The following is an 18,854-nucleotide window of genomic DNA, read 5'->3' as shown; positions in this document are numbered from 1 at the left end:
GCTGCTATTAGACTGCCTTACTGGCTGGCTGCTTAGTGATCATACATCAATCTAAACTCAGCAAAAAAAGAAACCTCCTCTCACTGTCAACTACGTTTATTTGCAGCAAACTTAACATGTGTAAATATTTGAATGAACATAACAAGATTCAACAACTGAGACATAAACTGAACAAGTTCCACAGACGTGATTTACAGAAAGGGGGGGTCAAAATAAAAATGAACAGTCAGTATCTGGTGTGCCACCAGCTGCATTAAGTACTGCAGTGCATCTCCTCCTCATGGACTGCACCAGATTTGCCAGTTCTTGCTGTGAGATGTTACCCCACTCTTCCACCAAGGCACCTGCAAGTTCCCGGACATTTCTGGGGAGAATGGCCCTAGCCTTCACCCTCCGATCCAACAGATCCCAGAAGTGCTCAAATGGGATTGAGATCCGGGCTCTTCGCTGGCCATGGTAGAGCACTGACATTCCTGTCTTACAGGAAATCACGCACAGAACGAGCAGTATGGCTGGTGGCATTATCATGCTGGAGGGTCATGTCAGGATGAGCCTGCAGGAAGGGTACCACATGAGGGAGGAGGATGTCTTCCCTGTAACGCACAGCTTTGAGGTTGCCAGCAATGACAACAAGCTCAGTCCGATGATGCTGTGACACACCGCCCCAGACCATGATGGACCCTCCACCTCCAAATCGATCCCGCTCCAGAGGACAGGCCTCGGTGTAACGCTCATTCCTTCGACGATAAACGCAAATCCGACCATCACCCTGGCGCGACTCGTCAGACAAGAGCACTTTTTGACAGTGCTGTCTGATCCAGCGACGGCGGGTTTGTGCCCATAGGCGAAGTTGTTTCCGGTGATGTCTGGTGAGGACTTGCCTTACAACAGGCCTACAAGCCCTCACTCCAGCCTCTCTGTCTGATCACTGATGGAGGGATTATGCGTTCCTGGTGTAACTCGGGCAGTTGTTGTTGCCATCCTGTACCTGTCCCACAGGTGTGATGTTCGGATGTACCGATCCTGTGCAGGTGTTGTTACACGTAGTCTGCCACTGCGAGGACGATCAGCTGTCTATCCTCTCTCCCTGTAGCGCTGTCTTAGGTGTCTCACAGTACGGACATTGCAATTTATTGCCCTGGCCACATCTGCAGTCCTCATGCCTCCTTGCAGCATGCCTAAGGCACGTTCACGCAGATGAGGAGGGACCCCGGTCATCTTTCTTTGGGTGTTTTTCAGAGTCAGTAGAAAGGCCTCTTTAGTGTCCTAAGTTTTCATAACAGTGACCTTAGTTGCCTACCGTCTGTAAGCTGTTAGTGTCTTAACGACCGTTCTACAGGTGCATGTTCATTAATTGTTTATGGTTTATTGAACAAGCATGGGAAATGGTGTTTAAACCCTTTACAATGAAGATCTGTGAAGTTATTTGGTTTTATACGAATTATCTTTGAAAGACAGGGTCCTGAAAAAGGGACGTTTCTTTTTTTGCTGAATTGACATGTTCAATACGATGGCCCTGAGCTGACTGCTGCACACATTGACCATCTTTCTTGGGTAGTAATGGGAAGATATGTAAATCAGGTGGATTTAATACTGTAAATATAATTTTATGCCATTTAGCAACTTAAATTCACGCATGCATACTTTTACATACGGGTGGTCCCGGGATTTGAACCCAGTATCCTGGCATTGCATGTTCCATGTTCTACCAACTGAGGTACAGAGAATTTGCAGTTACTGGTAGATCAGGGTGATTTGCATATAAGGGGGTCTAGGGAATAGTACTATACATTACAACACTGAATCAAACACCCAAATCATTTAAGAGATTTATTTTATTGCAGTGAAAACATTCAAAAGTTGTGTGTAAATAGATTCTTCCTCTGTATTAGATATAATCATCCTTGTATATCAACATAGTATAGCTCATTTATGTACAATTATCATGTATTTGTTTTATTTTTCAATATGTCACAGGGCTTAGAATTCATTAACTGTACTTCAGTAGGAAGCACAAGGGCAATAGCTATATCTTCCATCACATTGTCAAGAGCAATATTGAAAGTTGACAACACATCATAAATTATTGAGTTTCAGTAGCAGTCACGATCACTGGTCAAGACAGAGCTTCCAGAAGGCTGAGCACCAGGAGTGACTTTGGCCTGACTGACCAAGGACACTAGGACAGGCCAGCTCATGAGTCATGACATAGACTAGTGCTATTCAACATTGGCAATGTCACATACCCAATCAGCACGTATACAATATTGAGTTTCATTTCTGAGCTTTGTGATTTGGTATACAAGCACACCACTTACACAGGTTAAGACAAAGGGGAGTGTGTGTCACTGTGGTGATGGTTCCCTGGTGTCATACTCCTCTATGAACTGTTGCATGGCCTCTACACAGCGCAGGCCGATCTCCCCGAGGTTCTCCTTCAGAGACGGCTGGATGGGCCGCTCCAGAGACGGGTCCTTGGCTATCAGCATCTTCACCACCACGCCAAACGTGTCACAGTCCTGACGGTACACCTGCATAAAAACACAGACAGTCAGCATTTTCACCACCACACTTAACTGTGCATCACAGTCATGAAACACATACTGTACACACTAAATCTATCTAATAAACCACATCTTCTAATCTAAACTATATCTTCTAAACCCAACCAAACGGTGGCACAGTCCTAACTGTACACCAGCGTGACATAAAACACATACACACACACACAAACATATTTTCATGGCACGTGAGAGGTTGTTTTGTATTGTGGCTCCTGTTCCAGTGAGGAGCTTAGCACAGATGGTCTAAAGAAACTCAGCTCACACCATTACCAGAAGTATTCAGACACAGGAGAGGAGCAGGCAAACAAGAGACTGGAGAGGGGGAAATAGGAGTGAGGGAGAGATAGAGAAAGGGGGAGTGAAGAGAGGATAATCACTAGAGATAGAGGATGGATAGAGCGGATGTGAAGAGAGGATGGAGAGAGGGTGCAAGAGTGGGAAAGAGGGAGAGAGAGTTCTGGGAGAGATGCTTGGGCAAGAGGTCTCATCATGTGTATGCCGTTACCACGAAGTGGATTAATAGTCCAAGGTAGCAGCACTCACGCACAGACAGCTGTGTATGTTGGTTGGTTCTTCGATCCTTTTGGGGACATTTCCCACATCGCATAAGGACAAAGGCTATTTTAATGTCAGGGTTACAATTAGGGTTGGTTGGTGCCTGCGTGAATGCGCAGACTAGCGTTTAGAGCATTGGGCCAGTAACCGAAAGGTGGCTAGTTCGAATCCCTGAACCGACAACGGGAAAAATCTATCATTCTGCCCTTTAGCAAAGCAATTAATCCCTCACAACAACTAAAATGTTCTATTTATTGTGTATGTATCTTTGGGGGACGAGTATATCAGCTACCTGTTGCCAGACTGCTCTCTCACAGAGCCTACCTTCTCCAGTTACCATGGAGATGTGAAGAGCGAGAGTGAACTTCTCATCAGTCGAGTGGATGGAGAGACAACACCCAACACACACCTCCCACTGACAACGCTTCATGTGATGTTCTGTCACATTAACTGTGCCGTATCCATTACAGCGCGTGTTTAAAAACCTATTGAAAGACAACCGAACTACACCCATGTGATGACTGATTTATGATGAAAAAACCTGGACAAACAACCTGACAATAACAGGAGCTCCATCTTAAGCGTAATTCAGAGTCCACAGAGGCAGAGACGTGATAGTCCGGGGTCCCATTGTGACATAGCTGCTCTGAGAACACCATCCGCACAACCCAAATGCACACCTCCTCACAATTCCCATCCAAAGTGGCTCTTTGTACGCGTCCTCTACCCATTTCAATGTGTTGACAGTTGGAGAAATTGCTTGAGCCGCACAGAGAATTCAAAAAGTATGAAAGTCAACGGTAAAATATTCTAGAACACTGCTGTGTGTACGAGTACACATTTTGGACTCTGATAGGCGCTTAAGAGTGATTGGAGGTAAACAACCCAGGGATGTACAACATCACCATGTATTGGCTCTGATGATGACTGATTACCTATTCAACTGATTCAGCTGCTAAAAGGAAGATAAAATGATGATAAATTCGAGGCAGCTTCAGCTGGCCATTTCTCAATTAGTTTTGGCACCGCAGTGATCAAATCTCCCTGTCCTCTCCACAACCCCCTCTCTCTTTCTCTCCCTCCTCATCCCACCGGCTCATAATCCTACCCTCTTATCTCTCTCTCCTCTATGCTACCTCTCTAACCCTCTCAATCTCTGTTTTTGGTGTTTACACTACTGTAAATTCTTTACCTCTCTCCTCACCTGCTGCTGGCAATGTTGTACATCCCCTCTCTTTCTCGATCTGTTTCACTGTAATATGAATGGTACTATACCTGCTCTATTTCTCTCCTCTTCTGTTGGATGGCTCTGTTTCGTGCTGTGGCCCTGCTTATGGTGGAGGGGAGCTCTCTATCCCTCTCTCTTTCTTTGCTGTGGGATCTCTCCTTCTCTTGAGCCACCTACAGAAACACAGGGGGAGAGACAGTTATAAGCACAATTATAAGTATTCCTTAAGACCTTAACACACAGTCAGTACTCTGACAGCACGTGGCTAGTCTGCCTGTGTTTGCCTTTCAGAGCCCACCTGACTGTTGTTGAGTTCCTTAAAACTGCATCTCTCTCTCTCTCTCATCAAGGTTAGCAGGCAGCCAGACTATTTGAATAATGAGCATAAACTGAAGACAACCACGACCTTGTGCTCCGCTCCTCTCCAAGTCAGACCACCCAATTACTCCAACTTTTTCATTCTTTATGCTGCATCTGTGCTCTCGCTGTCCTTCCAATTCCTATCACACCAAGGGGCGTGGAGGACACACACACATACATACATACACACGCACGTTAATAATCTTCCCGAGCAGTCTAGCCAAGATTGCTCAAATGTTTGAGGGTTCTTTTCATTCTTTGATTTGAAGGACTGTGAAAGACTGTGTGTGTACTAAATATTTTTGATGGCGAACATCATGGGAAAAGAGATGCACTCAGGTTTCTATTCAACATGAGGAAATGTGTTGCAATGCGTACCTCCCAGTGTGGTGCATCTCACTTCTGAGAAATTGAAGCAGCAGTCAAGCAGGGAGGGATCATTTGTGTGAAGCTACATTAGTGGCTAAAAGTGTTTTATGATGAAAGAGGCCTGCATGTTGTACTTTTTGGAAGATAAAGGGAATGATTCGAGTTTTTCTGCCACCACCATACACTACGGGAGTAGGACAACAGATACAGTATGTGTGGCCTACTGTGTACAGCGCAGTCTCCCTCTATCCCAGAAGAGGCAGAGAGGAGTGGTGGAATGTGGACTTACTATGAATGAGACAGGCTGCTTCTCCTTCTCTCTGCTGGGGCCTGCAGAAGACCTGAGAGCACCTGCAACATAACACAGACAAACCACGTCTTCACACAACAATTCAACACAACACACTCTACCAGCTCGGGAACAGATGGGGGATAAGTTAGAGCTAAATTACAGCAGCTGACATCTGTGATAAACTCTAATATCTTTGATTGGCACATGTGGTATCTCTAAATTAACTGTCTCTGATTGATGCTGGGACTCCTCAATCTACCCAGTGTCCTCTTCAACTATCATCACATTGGTGTCTCTAGCTGCAGGTACAATTCAGGCCTAAGCTTCCCCATCTCCATCTCTCTGCTGTCAGCGGGATAGTTATTGTCTACAGGCAGAGCGCAGGGGCTAAAATGAATGTTTCTTTAAGCACAATCCATTGGGTGTGATTGGAGAAAGCTGCCTAGCAACGTTTGACTGCAGTGTGCCTATGTGAGGCGATAGCTTTGTTACGGCTCGTTATATACAGCTGGCTGTCTGCCCGGTACCTCACTCCCTCTTTCTCCTCATTTTCTTTCTCGCTCTCTTTCTGTAACACACTATAGAGATGAGTCACCATAATAGCATCTCTCTCAGGCACATAGAGCAACCTGTTCCTCACACAATCTCTCTCTCACACACACTTCCACAGCACTGCAGTCTACGCAGAGACTTAGCAGCTGAATTAAATAGAAGAAGAAAACACCACTGTGGCTGAGAATAGCAATACAGCTCATATTATCAACACCAAAGAGATTAAAGATGACATGTATGGTTTCTACTGCAGGTAACAAGACAAAGGTCTTCTTTAGGCAATGCAAAGTTATTCAAGAAAACACTTTCAAACATGATAGAGAATTGGGCTAAACCATAAGTGCTAATTGTTGACTTGCAAGCACATCGACTGAGGTCTTACAAAACTCCTCATGATAATAACGTGATGAGAAATTTGATGATCAGAATATACAGTAGCTAAATACAAATGGTTAATAGTGACCAAATCAAATGTTATTGGTCACATGCTCCGAATACAACAGGTGTAGACTTTACTGTGAAATGCTTACTTACAGTACGAGTCCATTCGCAACAATGCAGAGTTAAAAAGTAAGAAAAATATTTGCACAAAACAAGTAAACAAAACAGTAACACAAAAAAAATGGTATGTGTGAGTAGAGTCTAGAGACCAATTATTTATCCACTGATTCAAAACGCAAAGACAGCACCTATAATTTGATGAATGTCTACCAATGCTGTGTGCAGCCAGCATTATGTAACATTGTCATGTTGTTGCTTGGTGAATATCAACCACCAGGAATGCTGATGAGCAAAACACATTCCAAATGTAGCCTATATGTCAGAATGCAAATATTATTCTGAGTTGACATGGCCACTGCTTGCTCACACTGCTCTCTAGTGTTCACAAGAGGAAAGTGATATAGGTATAAGTATGTATTGCCTGTACTTTAAACTGCCAAGATATTTGGATCATGGCACAGATGGTAGAGCTCTTACCCTGTAACCACCGAGTCATTTGGTCTAACCCTCCCTAAACCGCTACATGAGTATAAACCTACTGCTGTGTTCTTTAGGTGTAGAGGCCCTGGCGGGACCACTCCTGTCCATGTTCCTCTGGTCGTTGTACTGGTTGTTAGGGCACGGGGGGCCTTGTGGTGGGCCGGACTGGTCCCTCCAGTTGAACCGTGGACGAGGGGTGAAAGGGTGGTACCTTTGGAACCCAAAACTGAAGCGGGGCTTCCGGAATGAATGATCGTCCCTTATGAATCTATACAGTAAGGAAAACAGTAGAAAAAATATTTACACTACCGTTCAAAAGTTTGGGGTCACTTAGAAATGTCCTTGTTTTTGAAAGAAAAGCAAAACATTTTGTCTATTAAAATAACATCAAATTGATCAGAAATACAGTGTAGACATTGTTAATGTTTTAAATGACTATTGTAGCTGGAAACGGCAGATTTTTTATGGAATATCTACATAGGCGTACAGAGGCCCATTATCAGCAACCATCCCTCCTGTGTTCCAATGGCACGTTGTGTTAGCTAATCCAAGTTTATCATTTTAAAAGGCTAATTGATCATTAGAAAACCCTTTTGAAATTATGCTAGCACCGCTTAAAACTGTTGTTCTGATTAAAGAAGCAATAAAACTGGCCTTCTTTAGACTAGTTGAGAATCTGGAGCATCAGCATTTGTGGGTTCAATTACAGGCTCAGAATGGCCAGAAACAAAGACCTTTCTTCTGAAACTCGTCAGTCTATTCTTGTTCTGAGAAATGAAGGTGATTCCATGCAAGAAATTACCAAGAAACTGAAGATCTCGTACAACGCTGTGTACTACTCCCTTCACAGAACAGCACAAACTGGCTCTAACCAGAATAGAAAGAGGAGTGGGAGGCCCCGGTGCACAACTGAGCAGTGGGAAACAGGCACCTCACAAGTCCTCAACTGGCAGCTTCATTAAATGGTACACGCAAAACACCAGTCTCAACGTCAACAGTGAAGAGGCGACTCCGGGATGCTGGCCTTCTAGGCAGAGTTGCAAAGAAAAAGCCATATCTCAGACTGGCCAATAAAAAGAAAAGATTAAGATGGGCAAAAGAACACAGACACTGGACAAAGGAAGATTGGAAAAAAGTGTTATGGACAGATTAATCTAAGTTTGCGGTGTTCGGATCACAAAGAAGAACATTTGTGAGACGCAGAAAAAATGAAAATATACTGGAGGAGTGCTTGACGCCATCTGTGAGTCATGGTGGAGGCAATGTGTAGGTCTGGGGGTGCTTTGGTGGTGGTAACGTGGGAGATTTGTACAGGGTAAAAGGGATCTTGAAGAAGGAACAGAGCTTAATTGGAGCAAATTTCCTCCTACAACAGGACAATGACCCAAAGCACAGCTCCAAACTATCAATATTTTTTTTTTTAACTAGGCAAGTCAGTTAAGAACAAATTCTTATTTACAATGACGGCCTAGGAACAGTGGGTTAACTGCCTTGTTCAGGGGCAGGTCAACAGATTTTTACCTTGTCAGCTCAGGGATTTGATCTAGCAACCTTTCGGTTACTGGCCCAACACTCTAACCACTAGGCTACCTGCCGCCCCAAACCTGCTGCCCCAAACTATGCAACAACTATTTAGGGAAGAAGCAGTCAGCTGGTATTCTGTCTATAATGGAGTGGCCAGCACAGTCACCGGATCTCAACCCTATTGAGCTGTTGTGGGAGAAATCTTGACCGTATGGTACGTAAGAAGTGCCCATCAAGCCAATCCAATTTGTGGGAGGTGCTTCAGGAAGCATGGGGTGCAATCTGTTCAGATTACCTCAACAAATTGACAACTAGAATGCCAAAGGTCTGCAAGGCTGTAATTGCTGCAAATGGAGGATTCTTTGACAAAAGCAAAGTTTGAAGGACACAATTATTATTTCAATTAAAAATGATTATTTATAACCTTGTCAACATCTTGACAATATTTCCTATTCATTTTGCAACACATGCATGTTTTCATGTAAAACAAGGACATTTCTAAGTGACCCCAAACTTTTGAACGGTAGTGTATATGGATGAGTGAGTGAGTGAACATTTCTACGTGAGTGAACCTAATCTGAATAGGACGAAAGTGGGTGAAGATAAGGAAATGTTGAAATGATCAAGAGCAAACCCTTGAACATTTACAAGGTTGCTCTGAAATGCCCTCTAATCTTACCGCGGTCTGAAGAATCTTCCTCCAAATCTCGGTCTAAATGATCCAGTTATTCTGGGTCTAGGTGGACTTCTCATTCTTCTGAAAGGTTGTTTCGCCTCCTGAAAATGTCACATAGTAAGCTAATTACGGTTCCTGATGAGAAATTATTTTCACAGTACTCTAGCCTTTTTGCCGGATCTTTATGCAGTAAACGCAATAGAATGAATGACAGAAGAGTTGGCAAAAGCCCATACCGATCTGGGACTGTCTGGGACCATGCTAAGGCGGGCATTACACACAATCACTCAAACATAACTACAGTTAAATTGATTGAATGACTGATTGGTTTATGGATTATATAACTGATACCTCAATGTTATGTTTGATAGGTACGTCACTGGGCCTCTTGTCACGTGACTCTTCACTGCGTTCTTTGTGTAGTATGGTGGAGCTCTTGAAAGTGAAAGTACAATCATATGAATTATATGGGGGGGGGTGTTGAACTTTATTCTTGGGTTTTTAGCTGATGTGTAACTAATGCATTTGTTTCTGGGATGGGACTGCCAGTACAAACCGAATGTGCAATGTTTGTGCTAGAATGACCACAATTATTTAATAATATTCTTGCAACAATAATTTAGCCGATCCACAAAAACAATGCATGTTTGTTTCAGTTGTGAACAGGATATTGCATTAGCTGGACAATAATTCCTTCACAATGAAACAATCAGGAAGTAGAGTTTTGGGTAGGGATTACAGAATTAGGGTGCACTTCACTTCTTGTGTAAAACACTTGGTTAACAAAATAAACTAACTGACCGTTTGACAGATGTTTCCTTCAATGAGACAAACCAGAGTAGGCTTTGAACGATTACCCAGGTCAGTAGGACATAATAACAGCGGGTTTATTTACCTTGCCCTGCGAAGATTCCTGCTGTCGTGGATCCATTTCTTTTGTTTAGAGGAGCCAGTTAAATTTTTTGTCTCTGACTGTTGTCACCAGCTGCGCACGTCTGATCTTTAAGTTTCGTCTTGTATTGCTCTATGACATTCGTTTAATTGTCATCTCACAGGATTCCTTTCGAGACAGCTTCATTTTAGTTTCGATTTCTATGCGAACAATGCAGAAGGTGTAGCCTAGTGGTCCCTTGTGGACATTCAACTTCTCGTTTTAAAAGGCTGTGGAGGTAAGCTTTCAAGAGACAGCACACAAATGAGTGGATAAAATTAGCTGGCTAAACTCAACTACATGGTGAAGTAAATTTCTGATAACCTGATGAACCGTTGGTGGAGTTAATCGGAAACTTCGTTCAACATAAACTATGTGCAAATGAGCCTGTCCTATCACCAGGTTTCCTTAAAAACGAATTTGCAAAACCAATAAACAAATGAATGCCGATAAAGAAGGCTTGTTCAGCCATATTGTGCTACTCGGAGTTGTCACCTGTGATTTGCGTTCCTGTCAAACCTGCGACTTTTACAGCAAACGCTGTCCGATTATTGCCACAAGATGGCGTGCTGAGATAACATTTTGACTTCTCAACTACTTGTTTGATTATAGTGTGGATCATAGAGCTGGATCCACGGCTAATCTTTGTCATAATACCCATAAAACCTAGCGGTCAAACGGGAAATGGTTCCAATCGTTTTTCCACCATACATTTTTCCCATAGGGGATTTTAGAAACACTTAAAATAAGGGCTTCGATAACTGTGTAAATCTATCCAGGTAGGACAATGTGAATTTTCTCAATATATTCAAATGAGAAATTATTTGTTTTGTGGGCGCTCCTCGTTACTTATCAAATTTGTATGAAACCAAGAGAGAGAAACTCATCGCTGTATTTGCGTTTCATGACGATTGAGCTCATCCAAAACTTGTGGCTAGCTTGAGTCCATTTGATGACAGTGGTGAGTGATGGTGAGTGGGAATGACAAGTCAATGGCTGACAGCGCATCATCTGCTGCTGAACGACAGTGCTGCAGCGTGTGGGTCGTGGAGAGATCTTCAAGTAAACTGAGAAAAAAATATCTGGTAAACTGTGAAGGACACGGGGATCTCACACTTGCGCAACTGCCAAACTGAGCAGAGTACACTGCTAAGCAGAGAGTGCACTTAACATTGAGCGCAGTTGGCCAAATCAATTCCAGTAATCAATTATATAATTATACATTTACTCTGACACGTTGCGACCCAGCATTAACAAGTGGGTCGCGATCCATACTTTAAGAAAGGATGATCTAGAGGATGATCTAAATCGAGGCAAAGGTAAGAATATCTGGATTAACTATCTAATGTTAGCTAAATATAGTAATGAACAAATTGGCTACATTTCTTTAAATTCACAATTCTGTGAACTGTCTTGTGCAAGTTTTAAATTGACACAATACCTACCTGTTAGTAAAGGTGTCAGCTAGAGATGATGTGCAGGAGCTTGCAGGGATTTGTAGTTTTTCTTGAGTCTACTTTAATGCTAATTAGCATTTTCGAATCTAAGAGTAAATAGAGCTGAATATATACATGGTTATCAAAACGTCACACCCTTATTTTAAGTGTTTCTAAAATCCCCTATGGGAAAAATGAATGGTGGAAAAATGTCCATACTGGAACCATTTCCCTGTTTGACCACAAATTTTTATGGGTATTATGACACATCTACTGTGGGGCTCCATAGCATCTGTGACAGCATGAGGCTATCTCCATTTTAAAATAGTCCTTGGCAGATTGCTTCCTACTCATAGGAATTCCCACCCTGTTTACTACTTTAAAAAATAGTGGAAGCCCTCAATGGCCATGTTAAACTTTTATCAATATATTCACCTGTATTTACCCCCAAAAGTGAAATGCAAATTAGCTGATAATGTGGCTATCATAAAGAACTACAAATGCCATGATGATCAAGAGCAGGGGTTGTTGAGCCCTCTTATCTATCCACCATCTGGACCCACATGGTGAAAGAAATGATTTGCAATGCATTCGGAAAGTATTCAGAGCCCTTGACTTTTTCCACATTTTGTTACATTGCAGCCTTTTTCTAAAATGGATTAAATAGTTTTTTCCCCTCATCAATCTACATATATATATAAAAAAAACGGAAATATCACATTTACATAAGTATTCAGACCCTTTACTCAGTATTTTGTTGAAGCAGTTTTGGCAGCGATTGCAGCCTTGAGTATTCTTGGGTATGACGCTACAAGCTTGGCACAACTGTATTTGGGGAGTTTCTCTCATTCTTCTCTGCAGATCCTCTCAAGCTCTGTCAGGTTGGATGGGGAGTGTCGCTGCACAGTTTTTTTCAGGTCTCCCCAGAGATGTTATTTAAACTTTATTTAACTAGGCAAGTCAGATATGAACAAATTCTTATTTTCAATGACGGCCTACCAAAACGCAAAAGGTCTCCTGCGGGGGACTGGGATGAAAAATATAAGACAAAACACACATCACGACAAGGGAGACAACACAACACTACATAAAGATATACCTAAGACAACAACAACATTGTAGCAACACAACATGGCAGCAGCACAACATGGTAGCAGCACAAAACATGGTACAAACATTATTGGGCTCAGACAACAGCACAAAGGTTAGATTGGATTCAAGTCTCAGGCTGGGCCACTCAAGGACATTCAGAGACGTTGTCTTTGCTGTGTGCTTATGGTTGTTGTCCTATTGGAAGGTGAACCTTCACCCCAGTCTGAGGTCCTGAGCGCTCTGGGGCAGGTTTTCATTAAGGATCCGTCTGTACTTTTCTCCGTTCATCTTTACCTCGATCCTGACAAATCTCCCAGTCCTTGCCGCTGAAAAACATCCCCACAGCATGAATTTGCCACCACCATGCTTCACCGAAGGGATGGTGCCAGGTTTTCTCCAGACGTGACTCTTGGCATTCAGGCCAAAGAGTACAATCTTGGTTTCATCAGACCAAAGAATCTTGTTTCTCATGGCCTGAGACTCTTTTGGTGCCTTTTGGCTAACTCCAAGCGGGCTGTCATGGGCCTTTTACTGAGGAGTGGCTTCCGTCTGGCCACTCTACCATAAAGGCCTGATTGGTGGAGTGTGCAGAGATGGTTGTCCTTTTGGAAGGTTCTCCCATCTACACAGAAGAACTCTGGAGCTCTGTCAGAGTGACCATCGGTTTCTTGGTCACCTCCCTGACCAAATTCCTTCTCCACTGATTGCTCAGTTTGGCTGGGTGGCCAGCTCTAGGAAGTCTTGATGGTTCCAAACTTCTTCTATTTAAAAATGGAGGCCACTGTGTTCTTGGGGACCTTCAATGCTGCAGATTTGTTTTTGTCCCCTCCCCAGACACAATCCTGTATTGGAGCTCTACGGGCAATTCCTTTGACCTCATGGCTTGGTTTTTGCTGTGTCAACTTTGGGACCTTATATAGACAGGTGTGTGCCTTTCCAAATCATGTCCAATCAATTGAATTTACCACAGGTGGACTCCAATCAAGTTGTAGAAACATCTCAAGGATGATCAATGGAAACAGGATGCACCTGAGCTCAATTTCGAGTGTCATAGCAAAGGGTCTGAATTCTTATGTAAATAAGATATTTCTGTTTTTCATTTTTTAATGCATTTGCAAAAAGAAATTACAACCTGTTTTCCATTTGTCATTATGGGGTATTGTGTCTCAGGTCAGGCAGTTTCTGTACCCTCAAAAACACCTTTCAAGCCCAAGTCCACCTTTTGTCCCATCGTCCAGAATGCCACACTAAATACATTTGCCAAGAAGGTGAATTTTGATGTGGAGAATCTGTTTTAAGGGTCAAATTGACTCTAACCAAACACAACGTAATCTTTCTAAGACGGAGAGGGATGCAGTTCAATCATTGTTAAAAAATGGATGGATTGTGGTTAAAAAAGCAGACAGTAGTGTGGAAGGAGTAAGGACAAATATGTGACAGAAGCTTAGCATCAATTAGACAATGATGAATTCTACCAATCTCTTACCTTCAACCCTACAGAGGACCTAAAAACCAAATTGAAATGGATCCTCACAGAAGCTAAGGAGAATGGCTACATTTCAGACAAGGAGTTCAAATTTCTTTTCAATGGCAGTCCGCGTATGGCTTCTTTTTGTCTTCTTCCAAAAGTCCACAAGAATCTTGAAAACCACTTAGGCAGACCAGTCGTTAGTGTTAATGAAAGTCTGACAGAACCCATCTCCAAGTACATTGATTACTTTATTAAGCCTTTTCTGACGTCACTCCCAACCTATCTTCAAGATACCACAGATGTGTTGAACAAAATTAAGGAATTGAACAATATAGGTACAGCTTCCTTCTTAGTCACCATAGATGTGGAGTCTCTATAAACCACCATTGAACATGAACAAGGATTGGCAGCTATGCACCATTTCTTGAGTACCCGGCCTGAGACTGAGATGCCTCCCACAGAATTAATTGTCTCACTGACTGAATGGACTCTTAATCATAACATCTTTATCTTTCAGGACCGTATTTTTAAACAAGTCAAAGGATGTGCCATGTGAGCTTGCTGCAGCCCTTCCTATGCTGGTTTGTACTTGGGTAAATGGGAAAATTACTTCATTTTGGATCCTTCTAATAACCTGTTCTTTGACCGGATTATATGGTGGGGATGCTATATTGATGATGTTTGCCTGTTCTGGTACGGCTTAGCAGATAAACTTATTTCCTTCCACCAATACCTTAACAATATTAACCCTAACATCAAACTAACTATGGAGTACAGCAAGGATAACACACATTTTTTGGACCTTGACATCAGTAAAAATGTCTAAGGTTGTTTGCAGACTCACATTAAGCATCTCCAATCCAAAATTAAATCTAGAATCGGCTTCCTATTTCGCAACAAAGCATCTTCACTCATGCTGTCAAACATACCCTCGTAAAACTGACTATCCTACCGATCCTTGACTTCGGCGATGTCATTTACAAAATAGCCTCCAACACTCTACTCAGCAAATTGGATGTAGTCTATCACAGTGCCATCCGTTTTGTCACCAAAGCCCCATATACTACCCACCACTGCGACCTGTATGCTCTCGTTGGCTGGCCCTCGCTCTATATTCGTCGCTAAACCCACTGCCTCCAGGTCATCTATAAGTCTTTGCTAGGTAAAGCCCCGCCTTATCTCAGTTCACTGGTCACCATAGCAGCACCCACCCGTAGCATGTGCTCCAGCAGGTATATTTCACTGGGTCACCCCCCAAAGCCAACTCCTCGTTTGGCCGCCTTTCCTTCCAGTTCTCTGCTGCCAATGACTGGAACGAATTGCAAAAATCACTGAATCTGGAGACTTATATCTCTCACACTAACTTTAAGCATCAGCTGTCAGAGCAGCTTACTGATCATTGCACCTGTACATAGCCCATCTGTAAATAGCCCACCCAACTACCCCATCCCCATATTATTATTTTAATTTTTTTGCTCCTTTGCACCCCAGTATCTCTACTTGCACATTCATCTTCTGCACATCTAACACTCCAGTGTTTAATTGCTAAATTGTAATTATTTTGCCACTATGGCCTATTTATTGCCTTACCGACAAACATCTTACGACATTTGCACACACTGCATATAGACTTTTATATTGTGTTATTGACTGTACGTTTGTTTATCCCATGTGTAACTCTGTGTTGTTTGTCTCGCACTGCTTTGCTCCATCTTGGCCAGGTTGCAGTTGTAAATGAGAACTTGTTCTCAACTGGCCTACCTGGTTAAATAAAGGCCAATTCCAAAGAGTCTGCAGAATTTGTGATCAGGAAACAGATTACAGTGTCAAATCTGCTGAATTGGAGAAGTGCTTCTTGAATCGGGGCTATAGCACTCAGGTCCTGAAAGATGCAGATATAAGAGCCCGACGACTTGACAAAGAGAACTTGTTGCGAAGGAGAGTGCCTCGTGATACATCAGAGAGAGTGTACTTTGTTACAAAATACAGCACTGAAGCAGAGAACATTAAAATAATCATTAAAAATAATTAGGGAATCATCCAAAGCGATTGGCTACAACACCAAGTCTTCCCAGAGCCACCAGTCAAAAGCTTTAAGAGATGACCTACCCTAAATGACAAATTAGTCCACAGCTATCTTCCTGGTGACTCTCAAAAAACTTGGCTAGACCACAAACCCAAGGGCTCTTTTAAATGCAACCAGTGCAACGATTTTGTTGACACAGCTCCTAAAATGGAGTATCAAGTCAAGCATTTCATTAACTGCAAAACCACTCATGTCATCTACAAATTGGAATGTCCACAGTGCAAGGTGTTCTACGTTGGACGGACAAAGAGACGCCTTCAAGACCGCTTAGCGGAACACATGTACGCCATACGGGTAGGCAATGAAGACTACCCCATGGCAAGGTACAAGTCCTTACACCATGGCAACCCTGCCTCCCTACAAGCTATGGGTATTGATCATGTTCCAGCCTCAATTAGAAAAGGGGACCGTCTTAAACAGCTAAACCAAAGGGAAAGTTTTTGTATTTACAAGTTACATGCCACTACAGTGCCTTGCAAAAGTATTCACCCCTCTTGGCTTTTTTTCCTAACCAGCTTTATGTGGTAGTCACCTGAAATGCATTTCAATAAACAGGTGTGTCTTGTTAATTTGTGGAATTTCTTTCCTTCTTAATGCGTTTGAGCCAATCAGTTGTGTTGTGACAAGGTAGGGGTGGTATACAGTAGATAGCCCTATTTGGTAAAAGACCAAGTCCATGTTATGACAAGAACAGCTCAAATAAGAAAAGAGAAACGACAGTCCATCATTACTTTAAGACATGAAGGTCAGTCAATCCGTAAAATTTCAGGAACTTTGAAAGTTTATTCAAGTACAGTCGCAAAAACCATCAAGCCATCAAGGCCTTCATTGTCGCATTGCTGCAAGGAAACCACTACTAAAAGGACACCAATAAGAAGAATAGACTTGCTTGGGCCAAGAAACATGAGCAATGGACATTAGACCGGTGGAAATCTGTCCTTTTGACAATGACCTAACACACATCCAGGCTGTAAGGGCAATTTGACCAAGAAGGAGAGTGGAGTGCTGCATCAGACGACCTGGCCTCCACAATCACCCGACCTCAACCCAACTGAGATGGTTTGCGATGAGTTGGAACGCAGAGTTAAGGAAAAGCAGCCAACAAGTGCTAAGCATATGTGGGAACTCCTAAAAGACTGTTGGAAAAGCATTCCAGATGAAGATGGTTGAGAGAATGCCAAGAGTGTGCAAAGCTGTCATCAAGGCAAAGGGTGGCTACTATGAAGAATTTAAAATATATTTTGATTTGTTTGACACTTTTTTGGTTAGTACAAGATTCCATATGTGTTATTTCATAGATTTGATGTCTTCACTATTATTTTACAATGTAGAAAATAGTAAAAATAAAAAATATTTTGCATCTTCAAAGTGGTAGGCATGTTGTGTAAATCAAATGATTCAAACCCCCCAAAAAGGTATTTTAATTCCAGGTTGTAAGGCAACAAAATAGGAAAAATGCCAAGTTCCCTGGTTTAAATGAAGATATGGATTTACAAACTACAGGCCACTAAGTACCCTGGTTTAAATTAAGATATGGATTTCTCACCCTTCCTGTAGGATCGTGATAGGTCTATTTGCTGTCATCTAGTGGACATTTTGCTCAATTGCCCTCAGCTAGGTTTAGACAGTTGTTGTTCATGTTTGCTGTGTTCTAATGTACTATGGAATAGATGGCTGTCCTATTCTTGGCACTTTTCCCAGTCATATTTAAGGTCAGAACTACCTTTCAAGGTTTTCTGATGCTTCTAGCTTGGAGTTGAATTTTTTGATAACATATCTACAGAATTTAACTTTTTAATGTGTATAGTATTGCTTACTAGGTGTTTTCCAATCAATTTTGTAACCACTCCCTCTTCAAATTAGGGCCGATTGGAAAACGCTGTTCAAAAGAGGACATTGTATTATCATTTCTTTGTACTCCCTGACGAAGGCCATGCAGCCAAAACACATTGGATTTTTTAAACTTTGTTTCCATTGAACATGCCATACAAATAAAGGCATTTAAATTACTTATATGAAGAGTGCCTTGGTCCTCCTTTCTTTTTGATAACCAATTTACCCCTTTTATCAAAGAGCACCTTCAATCTACCAAAATATACTATTGTGTACCTTAGCAGTGCTTCCCTTCCTCCTCTTCTTTCTACTGGGGTATTGTGTATTGATTGATTGATTTGTTTTAATCCATTTTAAAATAAGGCGGTAACTTAACAAAATGTGGGAAAAAGTGAAGGGGTCTCAATACTTTCAGAATGCACTACTACTAGGTACCTAACAGGAGGCGCTGTTTTGAAGCCACCACGCCTCCATCTTGGCACTCCTCCACTGTGTATTATTTTTATTTGGAAGCTATAAAAATGCATTTATTAATATCTACATTTGTTTTTGCCAGGTTTATTATATCACAGACACATTAATGCATACTTTAAAATTGTATTATGTAAACTGAACATAAAATTGAAAACTATTAACATTTTCCTTTAAGTATATATTTTTTAAAGTTCTAATGTTACTGTTCCCACTACATCAAAAAATCTGTCTTTAGAACATTTAATTGAAATACTATATAATTCCATTCATTCATATGGAGGACTGCTTCCTCTGGGGAGCACCAATATGGCTGACCGGTGGCTTGAAAGCCTCTCACTGACCAATACATAGTATCAGTAATCCAGAGTTTATATGCAATCATTGGGTGAGAAACCCAGATGGATAAACCAAAGATTATCAAAAACAAATT

The 18,854-nt window shown here is 42.0% G+C and overlaps 1 protein-coding gene across 3 annotated transcripts; it reads right to left on the bottom strand.

Annotated features, from left to right (window-relative positions):
- Positions 1-1,817: 1,817 nt before the first annotated feature.
- On the bottom strand, positions 1,818-10,610 carry pphln (Periphilin-1). Of its 3 annotated transcripts, none has more exons than NM_001140913.1 (7): positions 9,997-10,197; positions 9,453-9,536; positions 9,105-9,202; positions 6,961-7,169; positions 5,366-5,427; positions 4,395-4,520; positions 1,821-2,531 (listed from the first exon to the last, which is right to left on the bottom strand). In NM_001140913.1, exons 1-7 carry the CDS (start codon positions 10,030-10,032, stop codon positions 2,346-2,348), a joined length of 801 nt encoding a protein of 266 aa, NP_001134385.1. In that variant the 5' UTR covers positions 10,033-10,197; the 3' UTR covers positions 1,821-2,345. The 3 variants fall into 3 exon arrangements, with proteins under 3 accessions (XP_014000822.1, NP_001134385.1, XP_014000823.1); XM_014145348.2 differs by lacking the exon at positions 1,821-2,531 and adding an exon at positions 4,646-4,847 and having other exon boundaries at positions 9,997-10,610; XM_014145347.2 differs by lacking the exon at positions 9,453-9,536 and having other exon boundaries at positions 1,818-2,531; positions 9,997-10,589.
- Positions 10,611-18,854: the final 8,244 nt, after the last annotated feature.

The sequence above is a fragment of the Salmo salar genome, chromosome ssa15 (assembly GCF_905237065.1).
Source record: "Salmo salar chromosome ssa15, Ssal_v3.1, whole genome shotgun sequence".
In the NCBI taxonomy this organism is placed as follows: Eukaryota; Metazoa; Chordata; class Actinopteri; order Salmoniformes; family Salmonidae; genus Salmo; species Salmo salar.
This window is presented reverse-complemented; position numbering and strand designations above follow the sequence as displayed.

Bases quoted from the DNA above. Each gene is read 5' to 3' on its own strand.
- pphln (NM_001140913.1), bottom strand. From the start codon at position 10,032: ATGGATCCACGACAGCAGGAATCTTCGCAGGGCAAG. The intron at 9,537-9,996 runs GTAAATAAACCC...TTCACTTTCAAG, and splicing joins AGGAATCTTCGCAGGGCAAG to AGCTCCACCATACTACACAA. The intron at 2,532-4,394 runs GTATAGTACCAT...GTTTTTATGCAG, and splicing joins AGAGGAGAGAAATAGAGCAG to GTGTACCGTCAGGACTGTGA.